Genomic DNA, 26,418 nt, shown 5'->3' with positions numbered 1-26,418 from the left:
TCACTCCACGAACGACTATAGATATAAATTCCAGTATTATTCCCAAGGAAATTAAGTATTTCAGACCTCCCTGCTGGACTTCAGAGACTATAATGTAGGAGTCATTACTGAGATTCGACATCTGCCATAGATTGCGTTTGTCATTCTCGCTTTTAACAAGTTGAAATTACAGTAGGGCATCGTGTATATTTGATGTAAAAATAAAATGATCTTTAGAGGTCAATAAGGTTGTGCTGACGCCGCCAGCGATCGTAACCTCCTATTGCATGGTTTTACAATTTTCTTCAGTCCCCTATTTGGCTATCTGCTCTTCATTGCGTGATGTACAGTTTTTCACTGCATTCAGCCGCATATTAAGAGTGTCTTGGATACAATGTTGGACGACAAAGTGCTGTCGGACCGAGCTTGTGAGGCAAAAAGACTGTCTTGTCCAAAGCGCTGGTGTTAGTAATCCCTGCAACAAGCCACTAAGACCATGCCACATCATCTTGCATAGACCCGACCGGGAGAAATAACGTGCGACTTTAGTTAGGGATGAAGATTGTCATCCAGACTTATTGTATCGGATTAGCCTTCGCTGAACCAAAGATAACACAGTTAGAACACCATGATGACGAGGAAAACTCACCTGTCTGCCGATAATGCCAAGGTTCATGTTATCAAAGCCAATATCGATAAGTGCTGCCCCCTATGTGACCGTTCGATGTCTTTCAGGTCCTCCCACGAAAGGTTGGTGAGGTCAAAGGCTCAGATCCAATTATATCAAAAGCTATGCTTTCATGATGCATGCGAAAAGTGTACTTCCATGCAACATGGTCCTCTCTGCGAGGTATGCAGACACATGAGGCTCAGTCATATTGTGTGTTGCGGAATGTGTGGATGCGACACAGATAAGCCAGAGAGCGGGACTGGCTGTAGGGCAGATAGCTGCGAGAATATGCACCACATAAGTCACGTTCGACTGCCTTTCGGATCATACGATCAATTACAACAGCGATCAAGGTATTGCGAGATTTGCAGTGTATTCGCACCAGATGTAGAGAGGTTGAAAAGTGTGTATGAATTCGATCGCGATGATAAGATCTATTTGAATGTCGCGAATAAATGCAGTCTTCTTGAAAAGGTGAAATTTGGGTTCTCCATCACACTACGCGTTGGTTCACTCAAAACCGGCCCCCCAGGTAATTAAACCCTACTTTCACTATGACAAAAGCACTTGGCTAATCAGTCTTCCAGATATACTTTATCATGGTACTGCGGATGAACGGCAATGAAACAATATGATTTCACTGGACATTCCAGCCAAGCACATCAACTGGGAAAGAGTATCTCACTGGCTGCCAAATTGCGATACCAATGATTCTGCTGACCATAGAGATTCCTGTCACTTGGAACCACCCGAATCTATCTTACCCAGTTTCCGTGTTATCGACACCGAGCAGCAGTGCATCATTATTGCTCCACCATTTTGCAGATACGCCACACTGAGCTATGTTTGGGGGGAGAAAAAAGGCTCAATTCAAGCTCTTGTTTCCAATATCAAAAGCCTTGAAGTTCCAGGGTCTTTAACAAGGACCGGAGTCTCACTATCACCTGTCATTCGCGACGCTATCACGGCATGCCGTCATCTGAGAATCCGATATCTCTGGGTTGACCAACTTTGCATTCTGCAAGATGAGGACATGGCAAAGAAGGCATTACATTTGAATGCAATGGGAGACATATATGGCTATTCATACGTTACTCTGGTCGACCTGGTCGGCACCAATGCGGACCACGGACTATATGGGGTAGATGCCAGACAGCGGATCCGGCGATGGAGCGCCAAAGTACAAGGTCTCTATTTTCTGGGGAGAAGTGATCCTTTCGAAGCATTAGTCGCTGAGTCAAAATGGATGACTCGAGGCTGGACGTTTCAGGAAACACTGTTATCATCCCGACTACTATTGTTCTCAGACACCAAACTCATCTACGAGTGCTCTGGCAGGGATGGCGTAATTGATGATGAATGTGGGCGCGCCTGGCCTCGCAAAAGAGTGAAAATCGCCTTGGGCTCTTACCAAGATATTGTTCATGACTACACAAAACGGACCTTCAGCTTCGAATCTGATATATTACGAGGGTTTGCGGGTATCCTACATGCGGGCTATGGTTCCGACCATTACTTCGGACTACCATTCGGCGAGTTTACTAGATCATTAAGTTGGTATACTGAGAATGGTGAATATTCACGCAGGGTTACAGAAACCGGAATTGATGTATTTCCATCTTGGTCCTGGTCGTCAACAACAAGTAGCGTCAGGTTCTTCAAGAGTAGTCGAATAACGGGTACTGTTACTGTGGCTATTTTCGCAATCCCATCACATCAAGATGAAAGCCAGGCTTTCAAGGTCATCATGGACACTCCGGGTTTTGTGGCTGGAAGGGAACCCGATATATCGTATTCATTTTCTATTTCGTGGGCGCTCCTACTAATTCAGGCCTGGAGACAAGGCTGCTTTCCCGAGAAGATACCGACAGAGCTGGACGACTCTCGGATGACTTGGGTGGATTATGAATTTATTATTCCATATATATGGCGATTCCCCAAAGATATTAACCATGTTGCACGAGGAACCGATCCACAAACCTCCACCGTCCGCGATTTCCATTCGAAATTTCCCGCTCCCCTCCAGACCAAATGTGAACCTGGTTGTATTATGGTGTACACACAGTCACTACGACTCAGAATCGTACCAGCTACAGATGGGTATGACGAACCCAATCTTCAGGATCAGAAAGGGCGAATTATAGCGTGGCTACTACCACAGACCATCGACTGGAGCTCGATCACGAATACGCCTAATGGTAGAACCAGCAAATTTGACGTGATAGCTCTGTCATTTGAAGCTGACCCAGACGGACTGGAACATCATGATACGTACAAAAGCTGGAAAGCATATAGTGGACACGGAGACCTAACATGGTACGACTCTTCAGGGGATGCCCTTCCGTCTGTCGAAAAGCCGAGGATGCTTTTGATGGTGCTGAAAACTGAAAAAGGGGTTAGCAAACGTGTGGCACTTGCTGAAAGTTGGCTTAGAGTTTGGATCCATGCAAAGCCAGAGTTCAGAACATTCATTCTGGTATAGAACGATCTGTATAAGAAAAAGAGACTAGCAAACCACAATGAAGCTAGACTCCTTGAATATGATAGGATCGAACAGCAGAACTGGATGGTATTGATATTTGCCGAGACACCCTCACCTCCAGCCTACAGCATTCTAGATATGTTGAAACGTGTAGGACTATATTAGGTTCTTAGTATGTCCGTTGACTAATCTAGGGAGCTTGGGACTTATCTCACAAGCTCTGATCAGGATACTGGGCAAAGCCGGGTTTTGATCCGTTTGTATCACTGTCTGCAATGCGCAAGGACAAGCGTTGGCCCAGGCGTCAGACATGAGGCTGTGGCACTGATTGATGGTGGAATGCCACATTTAGCGTCGGCCATGAATCAGCCCAGTCTAGACACGCTCATGAGGGGTCAAGTAAGCACTAGTAAGCACCTGGTAAGACCCGGTATCAACCTTGTCCAATTTCAGACCGTTGCTTTTCTTTGTTCGCTTTGTTTCTGATGTTTTTGATTGCTCCACTGCGTCTCCCCTTACCCCACACCGGAAATGGGCAGAGTCCCATGGCCAGTGGTACCATCGCATAGCCTTGTAGGGGGTAAATTGCCCGCAGTAGGGACAAGGATTATGACCACGTCAAGCAGGCAGTAGACAAGGCTGTGCGTATAATGAGCCAATGAGAGGTGATGATTGTAAGCAGAGTATATTTCCATCATCTTAGCTATTCAGGCTTCTACCTTTCTGTCTCCCGCACGTTTTCTCATTCGCATCCCCGATCTTCCCACCCACCACTTGCTTCTCCATGTTTGACAAACCCTCCCAACCCAACTCCCTTTTGACCCCAAGATAGCAGTCACTAACTTGGCCAATTTTTTCCGCAAAACCTCTATGTTCTATCCAATAATTAACATCCCATCACGATGATTTTCGAAGCGCTGGGCTTGCTCGCACTCGCCTACCTGGTGTGGAGCTTGGTGACACTGGAGATCAACTACCGTCGTGCTTCAAGCATGGGAATCCCCTTGGTGCGCCTTTACATCGATCCGCTGAATGTTCTCTGGATGGTTTTCGAACCAATCCTCTGGCCTTGGCTGTACAAACTTCCCATAAATTGGCGTAATTACAGCTTCGGTCGCTACTCCCGCCGGGGCTGGTACTTTGCCGATCGCGGCGAGTCCCATCAACGCTATGGTCCCATGTGGGCTCTGGTCACTCCTCGAGATATCTACATTAACGTCGCCGATCCGGATGCAATCCATGACATCTTCCAACGGCGTACAGACTTCATTCGACCAAGTCAATTGTACAGTACGTCCCCTACGTCCGGATTACTCTGTCATGATTGCGACATTGTGTATGACTTGCTAACCCGGGTTTTGTCGTTAGAGATACTCGAAGTGTACGGACCATGCATCTCAACAGCTAGCTGGAATGACTGGCCGCGGCACCGAAAGGTCCTAGCCACTCCGTTTAACGAAAGCGCCATGTCCTTTGTCTGGGAGGAAAGCGTTGAACAGGCACGCCAGATGCTGCAGGTCTGGGACTCTTCTGTCGATGGCCACATTCCCAGTGTTGCAAAAGACCCACGGACCCTCTCGTTGAATGTCCTTGCCGCAACAGGATTCCGCAAATCGTTCCCGTTTCAAAGTGCCAAAGATCATGAGGTGAAGTCTGATTCACCTGCCGCCTCGGAAGATGAATCAGAGGGATACCGCGATGCACTCCAGACCGTGCTGGATAACTGCATCCTTCTCATGGTGATGCCTCGGAAATTACTCACTCTGCCTTTCGCACCCGAGTCATGGCATCATCTTGGCAAAGCGGCCACCGCTTTCAAAAAGTATATGGTCCAAATGCTGGACGAAGAAACGAAAGCATTGAACACCGGAAGGGCAGGTAGCGGAGGCTTGATGACTTCATTTGTGCGCGCCATGGATCTGAAGCAAAAGGTAGACGGGGAGCAAAAAGCAAATGCAAGTGGCTCACCTCCCAAAGGACTTACGGTAGACGAGATTTTTGGAAACATCTTTGTCATCAACTTTGCGGGACATGATACAACTGCCAATACGTTGAGCTTTGGCTTGCTGTTGCTTGCCGCATATCCGGAAATCCAAGACTGGGTGGCTGAGGAGTTGCAAGAGCTTGATGAAGAAAATATCAAGGGGCACTATAATGATCTGTTTCCACGCCTGCTTCGGTCTCGCGCCGTCTTGGTATCACCTCCGTTTTCTTGTCCCAAATTACCCACCAATATCACCATGCTGTTTTCTGTTATTTTAATTCAATTGTTGCTAACCATTGACCCCTGTGCCACAGCTCGAGACCCTCCGCCTCTTTCCACCAATTGTATCCCTGCCCAAATGGACCAACGATAACCCCCAGCTGCTCAAGCTAGGCGACAGAGAAATAATGATCCCTCCCCACGTGGGAGTCCACCCCAGCCTTCTCGACATGCACATCCATCCCCAGTATTGGGAGGACCCCTTGACATGGAAGCCGTCCCGCTGGATAACCAAATCAGCTGCGTCTAGTGATGTCTCAGAAGAGATCATTACCCCATCCCGGTCGACCTATTTCCCATGGTCAGACGGGCCTCAAAACTGCCCGGGGAACAAGTTTTCGCAGGTTGAGTTCGTGGCTGTCATGGCGGCCCTCCTCCGGAGTCATCGGGTGCACCCGGTTGCCAACCCTGGGGAAAGCCCGGAGGAGACGCGTGCGAGAGTCTTGGCGACAACGCAGGACGTGGATTTGCAATTGCTCCTGCGGATGACGGATGCGGATCAGGTTCGATTGGCGTGTCGTCGGGTAGCCTGAGGTTTGCCTAGTATAGAAGTAAAAGTTGTGGGGGTGATGTAATCGAAGATAAACCATATTGTATGTAGCTGGCGGAGCGCCTTGCTTGGAGGTATCTTCCAGCCCCATGTAGGATACAGCAAATTTAGGTTTTGCGTTATTACGCTTATTAAATTGGGACACATGTGATCGTTGAAATCGAGCTCCTGAGCAGATTCAACTGGCTGTTACGATTGTTCGTGAGCATTACTTTTAGACTCGGAAAACCTCCGAGGCAAGAACATTTACTGGACTGAGGTTGATTAATTGCTATCCAAGTAATAGTGGATGAGCAGATAATTACTCTGAGACCCCCTGAGAGGATCACTCTGATCGCATAATATCTCATGCCGTAACAGATTCTTCGATTTTGCTTGAATAGTAGGATAGATCACAACTCATTATTGCATCAATGTAAAAGATCAATCTTTATACCTAAAATACGAATACTCAGAAAAAAGAAATGACAAAAGTTGATCGTTTGGCTGTAACTTAGATGCTAATTCCATATTGAGTTAGTAATGACATTGAATACTACTTTATTGCCTCCCTACGATCGGCCATGATTTCGGTCCCCATTAGAAGATCATAGCGCGGGGCAATAAGTTAAGCAACCATAGAGTTTAGGCTGGGCACTCCCAAGGCTGTCAGACGGATCGATTCTCCGGTACAGCCCCGTTTAAACCACATGGCAGCAGCGACGACGCGGCATGGTGAGTAACTTACGTATGACCACTCTCTGCATATTGTAACAAGGGCGCATGGCAGGCCCAAGCAGCGGGTGATTCTTAACAGACGCACAGTCCGTTCCGGGTCCTTGGATTTGATAGGCGAAGCTCAGCACGCAGCGCTCTTGGACCATGCAAGATGCCGATCTCAATATACGTCTTCGAAAAGGCTTATCATAGTCCGGGTCCTTAGTCGGCCGTGGAACGTCACGTATTTGCTGCAACCTCCCATCGCAAGAGAACATACCACCGGCCAAGAACTGTTTTACTGATTAATATCTTTTATTCATTCCCCTGATCCGAATTGCGATGAAGATGATTTCCTTTCGACCTCGATATATATTCAAGAATCCGTCATAGCATAACATTCATCACGACCACAGCCACCGTCAAGATGGCTGCCAATGACAATTCTAGCGACGACGCGAGAAATACCTCACTGGATGGAGGCGTGGCGTTGCTATCACCTGTTTGCCTTGTCAGGTCTTTCCTCATTGCCTTGTACACCAATAACTATCAGTATTGCTCTGCTGCAGATTTCCTCTGATTTCCGCTCCTTAGACGATGTGGTCTGATATGCGTCCGGCTATTTGCCTATAGTCACCGCAATACAGGCAGTCTGTGGATGCTTCTATCAATGTGGAGCTTGGGGCCCCAACTCCACATTTTGACTCCCGCAAGTTTCGGTTTGGGAAACACAAGCCAGTGACCAAGGTGCCATTCCGTATCTACCGGCGTTGCTAGCTGTACTGTGCCCTAGTGCAGTGCGAATCGAAGCAACCAGGGAATCACTGCGGTTCGGGTTCTAGTATCAGGGCTTGGTGCGTTCGTTGCCACTGAGACCAATTCTTGACAATTGCGGCCTCCATTCCATGGGAGAGACCTGGGGATCACAACTTCAAGATCTTTGACACAATGAGGAGGTAAAAAAAGAGAAAAACATACAACAGAAGGGATTCGCTGGTGGTCACCCACCCAACTACTAACCTCCCGGCGTGTGGCTTGAGTACGGCTGAGCGGACGGGAAGCCCTATTTTCCACACCCTATGGTCGTATGTACTTGATTCCATTCGCTATAGACACATAACCTCCCCTGGGAATGATCGGGTCGCTAATTCAGACCTCTGCTTTGATGACCAGTTTTGGTTCATATGAATGTACGGTACAGACAGGGATATTAGCACGTAAAATGATATACACTAGCAAACACAAGTGTTTATTGGGGACAAAGAAATGGTTTGAGATAGAGCCCGAATAACCGACTTACGGGCAGTTCACACAGTTCAAAAACTGATGTAGAATATTAAACGGCCCAATAGTATCTCTAGGCAAGATGGCCGAGTTGGTCCAAGGCGTCAGGTTAAGGTCCACCTTAATAACCCAGCTTCCCCAAGCTTCCTGATCATCGTAAGATGGCGTGGGTTCGAATCCCACTCTTGTCATACTTTTTGGCGGTAGTGCAATGATAGAAGGGTTCCACTGGCGGAGCCTCACCGAAGTGAGAATAAATCCGGACATTCCTTTTTTCTTTTTCTTTTTCTTTTTCTTTTTTTTTCTTCTTCTAGGGTTGCGACATGAGTAACATTTGAAGTAGTCATTGCGATTCAATACCAGGCGTGGGTGTTGCATCAACAAAATCCTCCTCTTATGCAGATGCGGCTATCTCATCCTCAACATATTCTGGCGATCATGTACATCGTAGGGCTATCAGCATTCTGAATGATCCAGAGACCATGTGTAATGCAAGGGAGCCCTAAAGCCTTGCATAGTAAGCACCCGTAGGCGCTGATACATGTTGTGCTTCTATCTAAGCTTCTGTACTCGAATCTCATGACAACGAAAGGATTCTTCTTCCCGTATCGATTCGCCTTTGACATCCTGTAAACATGTAAAAGCTTGTGCAGCCAGACCCGGGCTTGAGTATCGTAGTATGTATCCATATTCGCGTCTATATTGGGATCGTCAGACTTCCTTCTGTTCGTATATCGCATTACCTTATCCACCATCTGTAGACTGAAGTACTCTTTGCAATAATTAATAATCCCCACGTCGTATTTGGTGTCCCTTTGGCCTGCATACGCACTATTCGTGATGAACACTTCGATTCTGGGTCATCACAACGGATGGACAGTCTCCAGTCGAGCCAATATGGGAGCCAGACGGGCTGTATGATGGTAAGATCCATGAACACCTCCTTGTAGGCTACTTGATTAAAGAGCTGGCATCCGCCGAATTGACAGCTGGGCAAAGGACGAAAGGACAGCATTCCCCAAAACTAGTTTGAGATGCTACATTAAAACAGCTTCCTCTTCTCAACGGTTCAAAACCTCAGGTAAGCTGGCTGACTTAGATTTTAGTTCGTGATCATGCCTACTAGGTGGCACGGCTGTGTCTACTTATCACTGTTTGGAGTTGAGAGTCTGCGATTATTTCCTCGACACCCTTGCCTTCCGGCACCATCACCAAGCATATTAACGGAACAAAACTTTTTGATTGTATAACGTCTGATGCTCCCATTGTAGGGAAGCGACAATGCCTGACAAACGTAGCACGATTGGGACGACCCGATAGATCTTAATTCGGAAGAATATCTTACAGATAAGCGCAGGCACACGCATTGACATTTATCTAGTCACCAGTGAATCCACTCCACAGATTCAACCAATGCTGCAACATGTCACCTAATCCCACCCATCCTCCCCTCCGCTCATCTAATCATGGCCCGATCTCGCAGGTAGGCTTCTCACACCAGACCGTCTTTGCATAGACCTGCAAGAAATCCCTCGTGGTAAACGACTCATCCATGTAGGGCTTGACGACCGGGTCTTTGAGACCGAGGAGATCTATAATACTTTTTTGTATGTCAATTGTAAAGACCACGTCCACTGTCTTCGTCTCGTTCTCATCAATGTTGCCCTTGACTTGCATAAAGTACGGATGCGGTTCATTTTCCAGGCGTGGGATGTGCAGCGTGTCATCGCCGCAGTCCTCTGGGTTGACAGAACAATCACCAAAATCGTCTTTTGTAACATGTCCAGGATTGAGGTTGTCCGGGTCACTTGCACGACTGGTAAGCACGTTTTGCTGAGAAGCACCCGCGTATCGACTGGTAGACAATCTGACGCTGTTACTGCCACAGTCTTTCTTTGGCTCCTCATAATCTGGATCAGATCCCTTTCGAGCGTTCAATTCCCCCTGAAGTTTCTTTGTTACGTCATCATAGGGAACATCTGCAATATAGTAAAATATGTCCGCGTACGAGCTAACAGTGAACGCGTCCCCAACAGTGAACGGACCCTGATATAAATCGTAACGTATACCGTAGGTGTTGAAGATAATCAATCTGGCAGAATCCGAATTGTTCCCATGCACTGTTGCATTCAAAGCGGATCTCACCAACGTATAAATGTTATCCGGGCAGTTGTAAGGACTCGCCGCAATGTAGTATGATTGGGGAGCGCAGCCAAGTTCTGTGGTCAATTTGTATTGACTTCGAGTGCCCTCGATATCATTTGTGAGATACTGTCCGGTAGGTGTATCAAAGCTAGCAGGGACGTCAGGGCCAGTTGCCCCTAAAGCATGGTACGCGAACGTTTGGCGGTTGAAATCGAGGTAGCGACGGTCAAGGCGAACCGTTTTATCCGTAGTAGAAGACGATGTTGAACTGTGCGGTGTGCACGTCCTTGTGGGCATGGGAACATCCGTCAATGTTTTAGATCCGTTCCAAGTGTCCGAGGGCGCCACACCGCTGAGAGCAAGCCATCCCACTGTGTCAGAGTATCGGCCAGATTCGAGGCCAGACGATCCGCTGTCATAGCATGTGAAGTTGCGCACGTGTGTATGGCCACCTAGAACCTGAAGGGGAATCTCAGGCTTGTTCTCTCTGAACCAGTCCTTCATACAAATCAAGGGATTTTGGTCTCCATGGTATTTGGTTTTGATCTTGCAGCTCTGCCCAATATCAGCATGTCCAATAAGCAGATAGAGGTCCACAGTCTTGTTCATTGCGTCGTTGAACCATTCTTCATTTGTTATCTCTTCTTCTCCCTGGACATAGAGGCCTGGAGGGGAATTGAAGTCCTGAAGAGTGAATCCGAATGCCATGATCCGCAAGCCGTGCTTTGTAGTGATATATTTGTACTTTTCCCCAATGGATGTATTTTTGCCATCCTCTTCCACAAGAACGTTGCTGGTTAGATAACGATCCTCATAGTAGCTCACTAAGTCATTTTCTATCTGACGAGTAACGTTTGGATCATAAAGATCGTTGTTACCGATGGTGAGTAGGTCATAGTCCAGATAGCGGAAAATTGGATTAGATAGCTGGCCTTCGGGAGTTGAGATATCACTGAGGCCATTGCCAGTCACAATGTCGCCTGGAAAGACTGGGTTAGTTGACTGGCACACTATATAAAGAGTCCAAGACCAGTAAGAGTAGAAGTACCAGTGTCCACAACGAGAAGATCAACGTTTTGTTGATCAGCCTTGTCACGCATGTGCGTCACAAACGAAACAAAATCACCCCAATCAGCACCGTAATTTACCTCATTCGCATGCCCTTCGAGCCATCCATGCGTATCAGTTGTATGAATAAAATTTATCTCGCCCCAAGGAAGAGGTTTAGTGGGCCAGTGTGTCGTGTTGTGTGAATCGTGTTGCATCCGAGGGGCTATCTTCGGGGATTTTGACCGGTCGGATTCTCTATCCTGCGCAAAGACAGCTGGAATGGCAATTGCCGCCGTCCATGCAAGGGCTGAGAAGGCCATTATGGTCTATTCAGGAAGCTCAGGAGGCTTCAGGAACTGCCAGGGCTCGTTGGAATGACCGGGTGCAGCGTGGCTCAACGCAGGTGAAGCGAATTGACTGATTTCGCTGCAGGATTCTTCTGCCAGAAGATGCTTTTATCTTCGTTTTGTGCTGCCATCCCACGCTTCTCAGTTTTGGTAGGACGGTAACCATTGCCGGGAGGTGCCAAATGGACGTGTCATAGCCGGAATTTGGTGTTACACTCGATACAGCATTTCATTATCACGACCAGCGGACCAATTGATTGCATTGGGAAGTCAAGAACGTTTTCGTCCATACTGCTACTAACGCTATAGTTTTATCCCGTGAACTGTCAAAACTTAATTAAATCAGACTTCTTCTGCAACCATGGGCCGGTGGATGAATCCGATGTTCCAACAGCGATCTAGGCGTAGTCCGGCTTCCATGTCATAACCTTGAAGCAGACTACAGACGTCCAAATGGTCAATATTCTGCCCCAAAACCACAAGCTTCCGTGAATGCTCCACATGAGCGTGGCTAGCTCCCGTGGAGTGTATTTCTTGAGTTGAGTTCTCGGCGGTTCATCTCCACAACAGCAGGCCGAATCTAGCATCACGTTTGGCTCGGGATGTAGGGCTGAAACCGAAAACTATTTGGCATACCCAAATCTCTTTCAAGCTGAGAAGCAGAGCGCAAATAGACATGACGATATTCCATCGGATTGCCATTGACGACAAAACTTTACATGATGTATTTCCTAATTGCGATCGGAGAGAATTGAAAAAAAGAAGACTCAACCTGTATCTAAAGAACAAGCCTAATCCAATTAACTCTGACTCGTTCAACGAAGAGCAACTCGACGAGATATGCTCCGGATGGCTGTCAAGAATTACGCCCCTCCATCGCAGTAACTAGTAACTAGCAACAGCGTAATATATTATATTCGTACCCAGTGAACACATCAACTCCAGTTAATTCCACCCCTTCACCCTAACTTTCTAATTGACACCTATTACCCACCCCTTTCTGTAATTACAAATATGTAATATGTGTGAGAAAAGAAGTAAAAAATAAAAAATAATAAATACAGGCGGCATCAAATTTGTTGAGCTGGGGTGATCCAGCTCCGATATAGGCCGCGAATGCCCGATGGCCATTCTTGACAAAGCGGGCCAGTGAAACCACTCGGAAAAGGAAGATGAAGATGAGAGAGGGCCAAGGGGAAGACAGTATCGAAGCCAACAGTGAAAAAACAAAAAATATAAGCTCATTTCAACGTTTTATACCGAAACGTTGGCAAGGCAGCCCGAATTTGAAATGGTACCCATGAGTTTTCGGTTGGGTTTGTCTGTCAACCGTCGGCAAGGAAAAAACGTTGTGAATAAAACGCACTTGCTTCCATGAACTACGTACTAGTGCGAAAGACATAAGCATATAAAGAAGACATCAGTTACATGAAGCACCGCTGTACACCTCAGCTGAATGATCAAGGGATCTAAACCAATAATGCGTGCCCTATGGGTAAATATATACTATCCGAGCAGGGTCGGTGGCATATAACATCCAGATACACGTATTGCTAGTATTTTTGCACCTGAACGAGTAATCATCAGGTATTCTGGCCACTCTCAATATGTAACATTACTTAGTAATGAAGAAAAAAGTAATTATACTAGGCCCTGTTTCCTTCCGGACAATGTCCCTGCCTATTGTAGAAGATAGTAGTATTGAAGTTCAGTCTTCCCACCTAGCGCATGCACTGGTTAGATGCGGTTAGGTCTTGACTATGGGCGATTTACAATACCGAGGAAGTAAAAGCGAATCCAGACCGAAGCCATGGATATCTATGATGAAGCCCCCTCTGAGCACTGCCTCACCCAGTCTGCAATCTTCGGTCCAACCTCGTCTCCTGGCAAGCCGATAGACAATGCATAGCTAACATGATTATGACCAGGCAATACCTCAAAGCGAGGAAGACGACGGCGACGCTCAGCATACAGCCTTGCAAAGTCCAAATTTCCTTGTACGCACTCCTCGAAATCCCACTCTGCCAGCATCAAAAACAGCTCGGGTGTCGGCACGGAAGCCACATCCGCATCTTCAAATGGCGGCAAATCTTGGAGAATACCGTACGCCGATCGGGATTGAATAAGACTATGGTCCGTCGTTCCATAATACTCTTCCATGCTCTCGCGTCGACCCTTCTTAGATAGGTCATACTTCAACGCCGCGCTGAGAAGGAGGACGCCGCGCACCAGACTCTGTCCTTGGTCCGACTTTAGGTTTCCCGAGAAAAGTGCCATGGCGAGGTGGCCTCCACCTGCACTTTGGCCAAGCGCGAAGATGGCATTTCGGTTCCCTCCATACTGATGCACTTTGTCATGCAGCCACGAGAGAGCAGAGGCGATATCGTCCTGCCCGTCTGGGAATCGAGCTTCTGGCAGTAGCCGGTAAGTCCCCAAGACGCCGATCATACCCTGAGATGCGAAAAATCGACCGATATTTGCGTGCATGTGCGGAGTGATAGAATTATCGCCCAGCTTGAATGCACCGCCATGAAAGTAGACGACAACAGGCAGAGCCGCGTTGGTTGAGGTAGCATCTGCTGGCCAGAATACATCCAAGCGATGCCTTGGATCTGGGCCGTACTTCACATTCTTCTCATACTTGATTGTATGATCTGGATTCAGAGGGCCAATAGATAAATGCAGGGCTTCGAAAAAGTCCTGACAAGCAGTGTTCACTGACCCGTCCCACCGGTCTTTGAAGCCGAGGATGAATTGTTGAATTTCGGGCGCTAAAGGCATACCGTTCCCAATGTGTGGTGTAGAGTGGATACTGTTTCCTTTTAGGCAACTCAAAATAGCTAGCTAGCCCTTCACAAACAAGCGAAGTATAAAGAAATTGGATAAGGATTTGTAAAGAAAGACAGATGGTGGGGTCGAGGATGGGGTTGGTAGTGACAGCCTTAACAAAGACAGACAGATGAAGTGAAATGGGGTGAACTGAGGTGGGGTTGGGGAATGCTCAACCCCGCATCCAGTGAAACAAGCAGCAAAGGAGGAGCCAATGAATACTAGTAGTGCATAATATCGAAGGTATCATTGAGTGCACATTCACTACGTAATTAAATCACTGTGGGCAATGCTCACGGAGCTTGCCTGCACTAGATAGGGAAGGTTCTGAAAAGATCAGTTAATCCGATACGCCCTGGTTCGTATATAAGCGCATGATCTTCGCACTGTCTTGTTAGAAAGACCCCAAACACAATCAAATCAGTCTTTCCTTCCTACATCATCCAGGTATTATAAGCCATAGCACTCCATACCAAAGACACTCTTTTCATTCCAAACACCATTCCGCTACCCATCTCTCATCCTCGACTTTTTCATGAGAACCATAAGTGCGACAAGACCAGAATGTCAAGCAAATTACGCCAAAAATGGCATACATTCCTTAACCTCCCCCGCCAATCCAACATTACCTGGCACAAAAGTCGTCTCAGCGAAGAGCTTTCCGAGTGGCGCAAGGCAACTACACCCCTGGCCCGACTAAGCGAGACCTCGGACGTCCTATTCACAATATCTCGCGCCGAACATGATGGATTTCCTATCCCTTTTCGCCCTGCTTGGTCGCGGACGTATAACGCATTAGCCAGTACCTATATGCTGGGCAAGTTCACATCGCGATGGTATTTCTATCGCGTGGCTGCGTATTTCGCCGGAAAGAACGACTGGAGGGGCGTTAGAGAGGTGGTGAATCCGAGGAAGGGGACGAAATTGGATGAAGTTGCAGACAGACATGGCATAGATAAGGCGAAATTCGGTAGAGTTGGAAGATTATTATTATGGGCATTGCCAGTTTTTCCCTGATCTATGTTTGTGTCGGGGTTGGATAGTGTGGTGAGTGATATACTACTCCTATGGTGAAGCTATTGTGATCCATACTGACTGAGATTTCTAGCTGCTTGAAAATCAATAATTTGGCCCAGAAATTTGACGCGAAATAGAAATGACAAAGATTAATTGTCAGGGCTGACTATTTGTATCCTTGCCATGCGATGGTAGTCTTTGTCATACTTGTTCCTTGTGGTGCGACCTCCAGACGAATTGCAAGTATATCTGGATATATAAAACCCCCAACTTTGTGCTCGGAAAAAGCTTTTGGACCCCATTGTGTCCCTCTATATACATAACAACAACATAAGAGCATTATGTTTGTTTGTCTCTTGTGATGCGGCGTTCAGAAGAATTACACACATATCAGGATACTATATAAAGGTGCTCCATATTATGCAGGGAAAAGGGGCCGGGCCCAATATGTGGTGCTCTATATACAGAACATTGGCATAAGAGCACTACATCTGCTAAAAGCATCTATAGAAGTCAATTGACTTGACTATGGGAGGTACCGTACTGAAAACACTGATGACTCCATTCACAGTTCAATCATGACAACAATGCAACAGTCAACTGTAGCTTCGTGGAATGACCCGGAGCCCCTATATTCAACGAGCCAGAAATTTCCAGCGCCGAGACTGTTAATGAAAAGGATTTGTCGTTGAGTGAACCTAGGCACCGACGATACCCTTGCCTATAAAATCCCCCAGCACCCCAAATTTAGTTTTGTCCTTCTACTGGTACCTCTCACGACCTGAGGCGTGAAATTTTATTTTCACAGGTTATTGGTACACCATACAATTCTTCTTATCTATAGCCCTTTATCCAGATCCGACCATACCCCCCTTCGTCTCTACTTCCCTTCAGCTTTAGACTGTTTCCATTATATCTCATTCGAAAATGCAGATGCCCACCTCGCCGGAAGACGAGAGGTGCCCTACCGTGGCACCCGTGTGTCCCCCGGTGGCCGCCCCCAAGGTCATCGGACTTTACGGGGTGCCGGGGGCTGGCAAGACCTTTCTAATGAACAAACTGAACCAGCAGCTTGGTGAGGAGCTTTTTGCCTTTTTTGAAGGATCCGAGGTCATTGCCTCTGTAATTACCGGCGGGCTGGATGCATTTAAGAAGCTCGACGAGTCTGAGAAAGCCGAGTATCGCAAGCGGGCTGTTCAGAAGATCAAGTCAACTTGCAGTGAGACCAGGAAAGTTGGGATTGTTACCGGCCACCTCAGCTTTTGGGACGACGAAAGACGTGACCACCCCATGAAGGTCATCACTGAGGATGACTTGGATACCTTCACTCATATTTTGTACCTCAATACTCCGGTGCATATGATTACCGAACAACGAAAAAAGGATACCGAGAGATTACGACCAAGTGTGTCGGAGAGTCGTTTGTGCGAGTGGCAAGATTACGAGATAAAAGAGCTCTCTTCTCTTTGCCTGGACAAAAACATTATGTTTGCTCATGTTTGGTCCGGTTTGAGCTGTAAGCTGTCGACCTTCATTCGTGACATTGAATGTCACGATGAGGAATATAACATGGCTGTTGCCAATGAACGTTTGGACAAGATTCTCTCGAACCATAGCGACAACGTTCAGACCGTCCTGTTTGTTGATGCAGACAAGACGCTCTCGGAAGACGACACCAGCGAAACCTTCTGGACGATGTTGGAAGATCTCAAGGGCGTCCATAATCCTCTAAGACGGCTCTTCAACAAGATGGGGTATTCGTATGCCGCGTTCAGACAGGCTATGATGTACTATGAAGATCAGGTCTGCGATGATGACTTCTCTTCTATTTGCGACGATATTGCAAGTGAAATCAATCTCTATCCCCAGATTTCCCTGCTTCTCAAAGAGGCGGTCGAACACAAACACGTTTGTCTCGTTATCGTCACCAGCGGCCTGCGTCTGGTCTGGAAGAAAGTCATTGAGAGAGAAGGGCTCGCTAATGTCGTTAAAGTCATCGGTGGTGGCCGTATCGACGACGGATTGGTGGTTACCCCTGAGGTGAAGCGAAGTTTAATTGTTCGTGCCCAAACAGTCCATGGAGCCCACACCTGGGCGATCGGGGACAGCCCTATTGACTTGCCGATGATGTTGGCTGCAGACAAAGCGGTTGTCGTGGTGGGTAAAGAACAAACGCGAAGCAAGAGCATGGATGGCGCTTTACGTGATGCTATCCTCAATGATGGGCTGCAGGCTAGGCAGGCCTTGCTGCCCTACAATACTCTGAAACCACGACTTGACTTGAACATACTCCCTGTGATCCATTTAGAAGACGAAAATATCCAAAGCTCGATCTTCCGCCACTGGTTTCGATTCTACCACGCGACCGATGATAACGCTTCTAAGTTGTTGAGTACTCCTATGAGAGACGACGCCATCCGCGGGCCGGCCCTCCAGGATGCTCATAAGAAGGCTGCTCACTATTTGTCCACAAAATACCTGGCAGAGATCATCGGACTTGAAACGTTCCCCGTACGCCACCCTCAAAACAAATCAATCGACGGATACCGGCTTCTCAACGAAGGCCAGACGTTGATCGTGCCGCTGATGCGCGGTGGGCTGCCCATGGCAAACGGTGTTAACGAGGTCTTCCCAACTGCCCAGCTCCTGCACGCCAAGTTCCCCCACGACGTGAAGAGGGAGAATCTCGAGGGCATCGTCACTGTGATCTTGGTCGACTCTGTTATCAACAGTGGCAAGTCCATCGTGGAGTTCTTGCAACATATTAGACAGATTAATGATGCTATTTGTGTCATTGTAGTTGCTGGCGTCGTGCAGGACCAGGCCCTCAAAGGCAACAGTCCTATTCGTGCTGTCGCACGTTCAATGGAGGTTACCATTATCGCTCTTCGGGTGTCAAAGAACAAGTACACTGGAAAGGGAACTACTGACACCGGCAATCGTTTATTCAATACGACTCAATTGGACTGAAGAAATGGGTTGATCATACTACTTCGAGAACACGGATCACGAGAAGTAGATTGTTGGAGGATTGACTGACGAACAGCGATGACGGATTTTGGCAGAGGCGCCTTTGTGTTGGTTTTGGGCAAAGCAGATGCTTGCGGGACGATTATAGTACTCAATCTTCTCTTGGTTCCCTTCGGTTGAGAAAAACCATGAATTGTATTTAAATAGATGCGGTCGATGCTTGGGACAGCCTTGCAGTGGATTCTTCCAGGACATTGTAATAGTTGTTGTGGTTTGTGGCTGAAGCAGCGTCGGGCGTTGTCTTTTGAACCGCCTTAGTGACTGGTCGAGATAGTGTACAGTCGGACTCCCCGTCATATTCCGCCTTGAACAAATTAGTGCGAACTAGTCGAATAGCATTCTTGTCGTCTGATTCATGAAGAAGATGCTCCTCAAATCCAATATAGCAGGGGCCTAATGAATTGCGACCGATGCTTTTCCTGGTTACGATACTAGGATAGTCTTCGTAAACAAAGTTCTGGGACAGTTATAGTCCTGGCAAGCTTGAACGCCGTCTTCTATTATCTCCACCATTTATTATGCGATCTTTAACATTTCTACCCAAGATACCAACCTAATCCAGGGGAAATCCAGTGACAACAAGTTCCACGACGTCTGCCGAGTTTGAGATCCATTCCTGCGGCAGAGGATCGTCTATGCTATGGCGGTCCATATCCGCTGTAGCAGCAGATTCCCACTCATCTTTGGTTACAGCTTTCCATAATAGAGTATTCTTGAGTGGTGGAAATTGCAAGTCGCATGCATGGAGCGTCCCACTTATTTTCCCCGTTATATTTATACCCTCCTTTGTGTCCAAGAACCCGAATGCCCTGCAGACTCTGAATAAAGCCAAATTGAATCTCTTAACGTCCTCAATACTCACCCATGAAAATCCAGGCACTATATTGTTGGCATAATGTTCCAATATATTTGGGTAGTAAAACATTCCTAACTTCTTGCAGCTTATGACCAGCCTTTCTAGGAGATCGGCATCTGCTGGGGCAAGAGAAGGCTTCAGGTCAAGGTCGAGCTCCCCACCGCCCCTATATAGACCCGCAAATATTATGTGGAGCAATATAGCCTGATATGTCGAGATAGGCCATTTGCAGGTACTACTTGCATCTGCTATCGAGGCATCCCATGCGTCCTGCAGTCTCCCTCATTAGCGAACAGAACTAGGTTCAGGGGAAATTTGCGTACATACAGTCTGCTGACGTATGGCTGAGCCCAAGACATTATGCAGGTCAATGGCTTTCGATTGGTATTTCCGTTGTTTACTCATCCACAGACCAAGGACAAGCATTGACTTGACAAGCAATGGTGCCTCATGATCACCGAACGAACCTTTATGAACAAAAGGCCAACGGGGGTGAAATTCGTTGAAATAAATGCCTATAAAGTGGCTTTCCTGGTCGGACTCATCTGTCTCAGGTCGGGCGGGTGGGGATTGAAGCATCCTTGGAGGGTCTGGGGGATCAACCGGCGGCGTTTCCGGCCGCCGCTCCAGGGAACAGTGGATTCCACGGCGCAAGCAATTGTTACATGGCGGTCCTCCTTGGCATCGAGACTTTTGTTTTCGACAATGGGCGCACGCATGTTTGATGTCGGGCATATCATTTACTCCATGTATGTTTTGCATATGGCGCCGGAACGTATCACTAGAGGAATCAGCAACATGCTCCAGATAGATTGTTCAAGAAGGTGAGAGTCCAGTTATACCTCCGCCTAAATTTCTGGGTACAAGCTGGACATTGTCGAAGCTGTTGTTGGGTATGTTGCGCCTCGTGACGACGAAGATGCTCTTTCCGTTGATAGCTTGCCTTACAATGAGGCACTTGGCACCAGTATGTCTTAGGAGGCATGCTGCTACTTCCCCTTGCAGTCTTAGAAAGTATAGGCTCTGTTACAATGGCGGAGCTGAGGGGGGAATGTCTTGTCTCTGCTCTTCTCTCTCGGGCCCTTCCTACGGCGGTTAATAGCGGCCATCGGGCAAATGCAATTTTTTGGTGTTTACTGCTGGCAGAATTAGTATGTAGCTGATTGGATCATGTAGCTTATCTAATATATCTATATCTAGTATCTATATAAAGCTGTATGTACACTATTAGATGACTTACTTGGCTTTACTATATAGATAATTACTAGTCCTGAGTACTATAAAAAGATGCAAGTCTTGCCCAGGATATTATATACAGATATTTTATATAACTAGGGTACAGGTGCAGGTGCAGATACAAGTATATATTAATAATTAAGAAAATAGTATTATACTTACCTAGACTTACTCTGTTTATAAGTTCTAATTATCCAGTATCTCCTGCCTGGCCGGACAGCGAGGAGATACTAGATAATTATTATTATTTTTAATAATAGTAGATTTATTATTATTAATAATAATAATTAATATTTTTATAACATCTGGATCCTTCTCCTTGATTAAAAGATCCGGATATATTAGAGATATTAATATAATAATTATTTCTTTCTTTTTTTTTTTTTCTCTTATAATAATAGTATTTTTATAAGAGGCTCCCAGTACAGGTAATCCCCTGTTAATAATAAATATAAAAAATTAAATTTTCTATAGAATACTTTATACTAAATCTCAGATAATATAACTATTACTAGTATCAGACTATTTATAATTAGTATAAATATCATTAAATATGCCTGGTAAATAATAATATTCTAGAAAAATATTTCCTGTACCAGTATAGTATCTAGAATACAGGATTAATAGATAAATTTCCTAAAATTATATTAATAAAATATTAATATAATTTACTTAGTATATTATAATCTAGTAAGCATGAATTTAGTTATATTAAAATTTAATAAATTATACTCCTGGCCAGGCAAGCACTTGTAATTTTATATTAATATATATAAATAAATATAATTAATCTAGATCTTTTATAAGAATTATAGAATTAGTATTAACCAGGAGTCTTTTATATAATAAGTTCTAGTATAATTATAGATTATAAGAGACAGAGACAGGCAGACAGCAGCCAGCCAGCAGATTAAAAAAAGAGAAAAAAATATTAATATAACAGTTATTAATATTATTATTATTATTATTACTATATAAATATATTTTTAAATTAGTTTTATTCTATATAATACAGATAAGATAAATAAATAGAAAATCAAGTTTAGTAATTTATTTTTAATTATCTAGTATATACAATATGTTAGTAGTAGTAGTAGTAGTTAATAGTAATAGTAATTAGTAATAGTAGTAGTTAGTAGTGGTAGTAGTTAATAATAATAATAATAATAGTAATAAATATATTAATAGAAGACAGAAAGAAGAGATAGAAATTACTTAATAGATTTAAACTAATATTATATTCACTGTTTTAATTATTTATTTTTTATTTTATATATACAGAGATTTTATTATTATAGACCCTACTCTGCCTGTCTTACCCTGTTATATAAATTTATAATCTTATTATTTAATAAAATAATATATAATCAGAGATCTAATAATCTATATTTAATTATTTAATTCTTATTATTCTCTCTGATTATATATCTTTTTTTTTATAATAAAATAAAGAAGGAGACTAGAATAATTAATACTTTAATAAAGTATTTAAAATCTCTATCTCAGTATCTAAAATATTAAAATTATTCTAATCTTCTTATATAATTAATTTCTTTTATATAACTAACTTCTTCTCTTTAATAATTTCTCTTTTAATTTTTTTTTAATCTTAGTCTTCTCTGCCTTATCTGTAATAAAGGAAAATATTATATAATATTAAATAATTATATAAACCTGATATAATCTGTTAATAAATATAAATTACTTTTTTAAGAAATCCAGGGCCTTTATATTACCTTTAGCTATTAAAAACAGAAAAATTAGTTATTTTTTTATAATTTTTATTAATAAATAGAAGTAATTTCTTATACTATATATATATATATACAGCTAATTATTAAAAAAAGCAGCTTATCTCAGAAGAAGTTATTAAGACTATAAAGTATATAAATATTAATATAAGTCTATATCTGTTCTGTAGAATAATAAGATTAATATTATATAAATATTAAGAATAGGAAGTCAAATCTAATAAAATATATATAATAATTAAAATATTATCTTCAGATTCTCCTTTCTGTATATTATATAAATAAAAATAAATAATAATCTTTATACCAGCTAGCTTTTTTAGAATTTTTTTATATAAAAAAATATTCTGGCAGATATTCTCTCTTTTAAATACTATTATATAAGGATTACTATCAAATAAGATAGTCTATATAAATAAGCTAGATTATACAGGTTATATAGATTATATAGATTATGATTTAAGTAATACAGTAAGATTAATATAAATAGTCTATTTAAATACAGGATTAACTATTTAACAGATTAGATATTATTAATAATAAATAGAATAAGAATAATTAGTAATAAAATAATAAGCAGTCTAGAAAAGAGTTATTTTATATGAGAAATATCTTATATAAGTAATACCTGGTATAAAAAATATTAATTCTTTTTTTATACAGGAAAGAACAGGATCTTAAAATTTTAAATAAATAATAAAATAAAAAAAATAATAAATAAAAAATATATAGTTATTACAGATAACTACTCTAATTCTTATTATTTAATCTAATTAAAAATTTTAATTAATATCTTAAATAATATCAGGTCAGGTATTAAGCTTGATTTTATATATATTATTATCTGCTTCTGTAAGCTAAGATAAATTATATAAAAAAAGACTTCTACTTTATCCGGATATATTAATAATAATTTTTTAGGATTAAAGCCCAGTTTTAGTAAGATTCTTTGATACTATTCTAAAATCTTTATAAATAAATACTCAGTTATATTTTAGTTTTATACAGAGTTTTTTAACTGCTGGAAAAACTCTTTATATATAAAAAAATTATAGTTAATTATATATTCTGGATGATAATAATTCATATATAATTAATTAAAAATAATATATAACTTTTCTTATTACTTTCAGATACTGTATTAGTTCCAGATATATATATATAATAAAATCTATGTTTAAAGAATAGACATATAAATTATATATAAAATAATTTAATTTAAAATTAAATTTTTAGAGAAGTCTTCTACTTTAATTAAAATCTTAAAATAGTTCTATATTAATTAATATAAAAATAATCAAGAATTAGTCTGTCTGTATATATATAATATTAAAAAAATAATAATTTATTTAATTATATTTACTAAATCTTAATTCTCTGATTTACAGTACTGGATCTAAAAATATAATATTATATTATCTTAATCTCTAGTTTATATACTTTTTGGAAATAATAATAAATTTTAATAAATAAAAATATCTCTGATTTATAATTTGAATAGATTTTATTATAAATAATCTTTCATTTATATACAGTATCAAGATATTATTATATAATATTAACTGATGTACAAGTATCAATGCTAATATAAATTTAAATAATATAGTAAAAGTATATATTAATAATTATATAGATTTAAATGCTATACAGATCTAGCTTTATATAATTATTTATAAACTAGATATAATCTAGTCCAGATATTATATATAAATTATAATTTTACTGTATATTATTCTACTGTTATTATATAGCCTCAGATATAATTATATAGTAGATATTATATAGCTGATATCTGGAAGAAGACCTTAGTTAATAAAATATTAATATATAATTACTTTTTATACAAATCTTAAAATAATAAAATATTTATTATATATATAAGCAAATAAAAGCTCTTGTCTGTAATTTTTAATAATCTCTTTATTATATATTTTAAGTAGGTACTTTGTAGCTATATTATTCTGGAGCTGATATTTATTAAAATTATCTGTTTATTAGATAAGATCTTATTTTATATAAATTTATTAAAATATTTATAAAGAGACAGTGTGTTCTTCAGCCTATATAATATATAGAATCTTTATATTAAAGAAGTACCTTTCAAAGAACAGCTTCTTAATCCAGCTGTATAGAGAAGAATTAGTAGTAGCTGTATAATTATACTTACTAATACTCTAACTACTTAACCTAGTCTTAATTATACGCTCGCTGACTTGTACATGGTATTGTGCCTTAATAATAGAGGTAATATGAGCTGTAGAATAATTCTTATAAAATAGATTAATAATCTTAGTCTTGTACAGCTTAAGATCAATAAAAGGAGGCATATTTAATAATAATTAGAGAAAGAATCTGTATAGCATTATGCAGAGTATCATGAGATCCTAATTCAGATGCGGTATATAGAGTGGTAAAGGGACATCAACACATTTGCCCGATGGCCGCTATTAACCGCCGTACCTTCCACAATGGTAGGATTAGTCAGTGTGCTCCCAAACAGGTTAGGCCCGTTTCTGTTGAACCCTGGCTTCGCCTCCCATGAACCACACAAAAGCCCCCCCCTGCTTCTGCTTGTGGTTTTGCCAAATGATTCCTTTCGGCTGGCATATGAGAGGGAGAACTTGAAAACAGAGATTACCCAGATGTTTCTCCTAATGTTAAATCCCACACCCCTTTTGAATCAATAGTGAAGAACTAGTGGAATTGACTTCCGTCATGCAGTATCTGCAGTCAGATGAGAAAGCGGGCGATTTCATCTGATTCAGTACTAATCACTTGCAATACACCTCCCGTGTTTACCTGACAGTGCAAGCAACTTAATACATTTCTGCCAGCCTATTGTCTCAATAAATGAACACATAATCCCTATCCTCCGTCAACAGCTTTTGGATAGCATCCCGAGGCGTAGTAGGCTCTCTTCCCAGAATCTCACGCATCAACGGATGTGTTGTGCGCAGGGCGCCGCTTGGAATCTCATCCCATAGTGTTGCAATCATCTGGAAGTACTCCTTCGACTTTCCGCGCTGGTCATGCACCTCACTGGAGCCCAGGTACTCCTCCCGTGAGGTTACCTTTAGCTTGGCCTGCCGACCAGTAGTCTCGTTAATAATGTCCACTATTTCTTTGGCAGTGATTGTTTCCTCTGCAGTGAACATGACGACTTGATTCTCATATCCACCACGTATCATGATTCGCGCGGTAGCTTCACCAAGTTCTGCACGTCGGGTAAATGCTATCTCTCCGTCTCCCGGCAGCGTCACTGTTGTTCTTTCAGGATACCAGTCAAGGAAAAAGGTAAAGCATTCCGCGTATATGCCTTCTCGGATTGAGGTAAATGTAAGACCAGACCTGATATAGTCAGCCTAAATTGGGATAAATTGGACCCGGCAAAAGATGTGTACAGAGGTAGGAGATGCATGCAACGTACTCTTTAAGCAGTCTTTCAGTGAAAAGATGGTCCTGCTGTACTGGAGTCTTGGAGTCGTCTGAGAACCCACCAAAGACAAAGGAGGTATACCACACCTAAGATTCATTAATGCGTTGATTTCGCAACATTCTCAGATTTATTTCTGGACTACCTACATGCTTCACTCCAGCTGTCTTAGCGGCAGTTATGACCCTGGCATGCTGCTCGCTTCTGCTCGCACCACTAGTACTGATAATCAGCAAGTTATCGACGTCACGTAATCCGGTTTCGAGTGATTGATGGTCATCGTAGTCAACATGACGGAAAGCGATTCCGCGATGTTCAAATAGCTTTTTGTTATTGGGGTTGGATGAGGCAGCGGCAAAGTCGCAGGAAGGGATATTTTCGACAAAGTAGTTCAAGACGTGCTGCCCTAGGCCGCCAGTGGCACCAGTGATGAGATACTTCAGGGTCATTGTGCTATGGGAAGGTGCGACGAGACAGTATATGTTCAGTAACCGAAGATTCAATAATTACTTGTGTATTTTTTAAGCTTGACTGGTTCATCTATATTTTTCTCCTCTATCGGTAGCTCCAGGACACCATCTTTCCACCAGCTTGGATTTATAATCGAATTGAATTATTAATGTCGATTACAAGGATTGATGTCCACCTATATTTGGAGAAGCGACAGGCCCAGCCGCTTTCGGCTACTAGCAGGCAGCCTTGTATACTAGTAGATATTGTCAGCTACTGATGATTTAGGTAAAACATAGGAGGCATGGTCATAGCTGAGTGAACTTCATCCAGCCCGATGCCCTTGCCAC

The 26,418-nt window shown here is 42.8% G+C and overlaps 8 protein-coding genes and 1 non-coding gene across 9 annotated transcripts; 5 read left to right on the top strand and 4 right to left on the bottom strand.

Moving 5' to 3' along the window:
- Positions 1-1,280: 1,280 nt before the first annotated feature.
- On the top strand, positions 1,281-3,131 carry AKAW2_60923A (HET domain-containing protein; the record flags this gene model as incomplete). The annotated part of the gene is made up of 1 exon (XM_041693103.1): positions 1,281-3,131. One exon carries the CDS (start codon positions 1,281-1,283, stop codon positions 3,129-3,131), a length of 1,851 nt encoding a protein of 616 aa, XP_041546421.1.
- A 902-nt stretch (positions 3,132-4,033) lies between these two features.
- On the top strand, positions 4,034-5,927 carry AKAW2_60922A (cytochrome P450; the record flags this gene model as incomplete). The annotated part of the gene is made up of 2 exons (XM_041693102.1): positions 4,034-5,326; positions 5,430-5,927. 2 exons carry the CDS (start codon positions 4,034-4,036, stop codon positions 5,925-5,927), a joined length of 1,791 nt encoding a protein of 596 aa, XP_041546420.1.
- A 2,073-nt stretch (positions 5,928-8,000) lies between these two features.
- Positions 8,001-8,115, top strand: AKAW2_t60023A. The gene has a single exon. It is a non-coding gene; the product is annotated as a tRNA-Leu (tRNA).
- A 1,273-nt stretch (positions 8,116-9,388) lies between these two features.
- On the bottom strand, positions 9,389-11,439 carry AKAW2_60921S (Ser/Thr protein phosphatase family protein; the record flags this gene model as incomplete). The annotated part of the gene is made up of 2 exons (XM_041693099.1): positions 9,389-11,049; positions 11,118-11,439. The coding sequence occupies 2 exons, from the start codon at positions 11,437-11,439 to the stop codon at positions 9,389-9,391; spliced, it is 1,983 nt and encodes a 660-aa protein (XP_041546419.1).
- A 1,845-nt stretch (positions 11,440-13,284) lies between these two features.
- AKAW2_60920S (alpha/beta hydrolase) lies at positions 13,285-14,247 on the bottom strand (the record flags this gene model as incomplete). The annotated part of the gene is made up of 1 exon (XM_041693098.1): positions 13,285-14,247. One exon carries the CDS (start codon positions 14,245-14,247, stop codon positions 13,285-13,287), a length of 963 nt encoding a protein of 320 aa, XP_041546418.1.
- A 612-nt stretch (positions 14,248-14,859) lies between these two features.
- AKAW2_60919A (uncharacterized protein) lies at positions 14,860-15,312 on the top strand (the record flags this gene model as incomplete). Its single annotated transcript, XM_041693097.1, has 1 exon — positions 14,860-15,312. The coding sequence occupies one exon, from the start codon at positions 14,860-14,862 to the stop codon at positions 15,310-15,312; it is 453 nt and encodes a 150-aa protein (XP_041546417.1).
- A 927-nt stretch (positions 15,313-16,239) lies between these two features.
- Positions 16,240-18,282, top strand: AKAW2_60918A (uncharacterized protein; the record flags this gene model as incomplete). Its single annotated transcript, XM_041693096.1, has 1 exon — positions 16,240-18,282. The coding sequence occupies one exon, from the start codon at positions 16,240-16,242 to the stop codon at positions 18,280-18,282; it is 2,043 nt and encodes a 680-aa protein (XP_041546416.1).
- A 613-nt stretch (positions 18,283-18,895) lies between these two features.
- AKAW2_60917S (Zn(II)2Cys6 transcription factor) lies at positions 18,896-20,183 on the bottom strand (the record flags this gene model as incomplete). The annotated part of the gene is made up of 3 exons (XM_041693095.1): positions 18,896-19,468; positions 19,526-19,979; positions 20,041-20,183. The coding sequence occupies 3 exons, from the start codon at positions 20,181-20,183 to the stop codon at positions 18,896-18,898; spliced, it is 1,170 nt and encodes a 389-aa protein (XP_041546415.1).
- Positions 20,184-25,028: 4,845 nt separating this feature from the next.
- Positions 25,029-26,067, bottom strand: AKAW2_60916S (SDR family oxidoreductase; the record flags this gene model as incomplete). Its single annotated transcript, XM_041693094.1, has 3 exons — positions 25,029-25,533; positions 25,613-25,707; positions 25,768-26,067. 3 exons carry the CDS (start codon positions 26,065-26,067, stop codon positions 25,029-25,031), a joined length of 900 nt encoding a protein of 299 aa, XP_041546414.1.
- Positions 26,068-26,418: the final 351 nt, after the last annotated feature.

The sequence above is a fragment of the Aspergillus luchuensis genome, chromosome 6 (assembly GCF_016861625.1).
Source record: "Aspergillus luchuensis IFO 4308 DNA, chromosome 6, nearly complete sequence".
In the NCBI taxonomy this organism is placed as follows: domain Eukaryota; kingdom Fungi; phylum Ascomycota; class Eurotiomycetes; order Eurotiales; family Aspergillaceae; genus Aspergillus; species Aspergillus luchuensis.
This window is presented reverse-complemented; position numbering and strand designations above follow the sequence as displayed.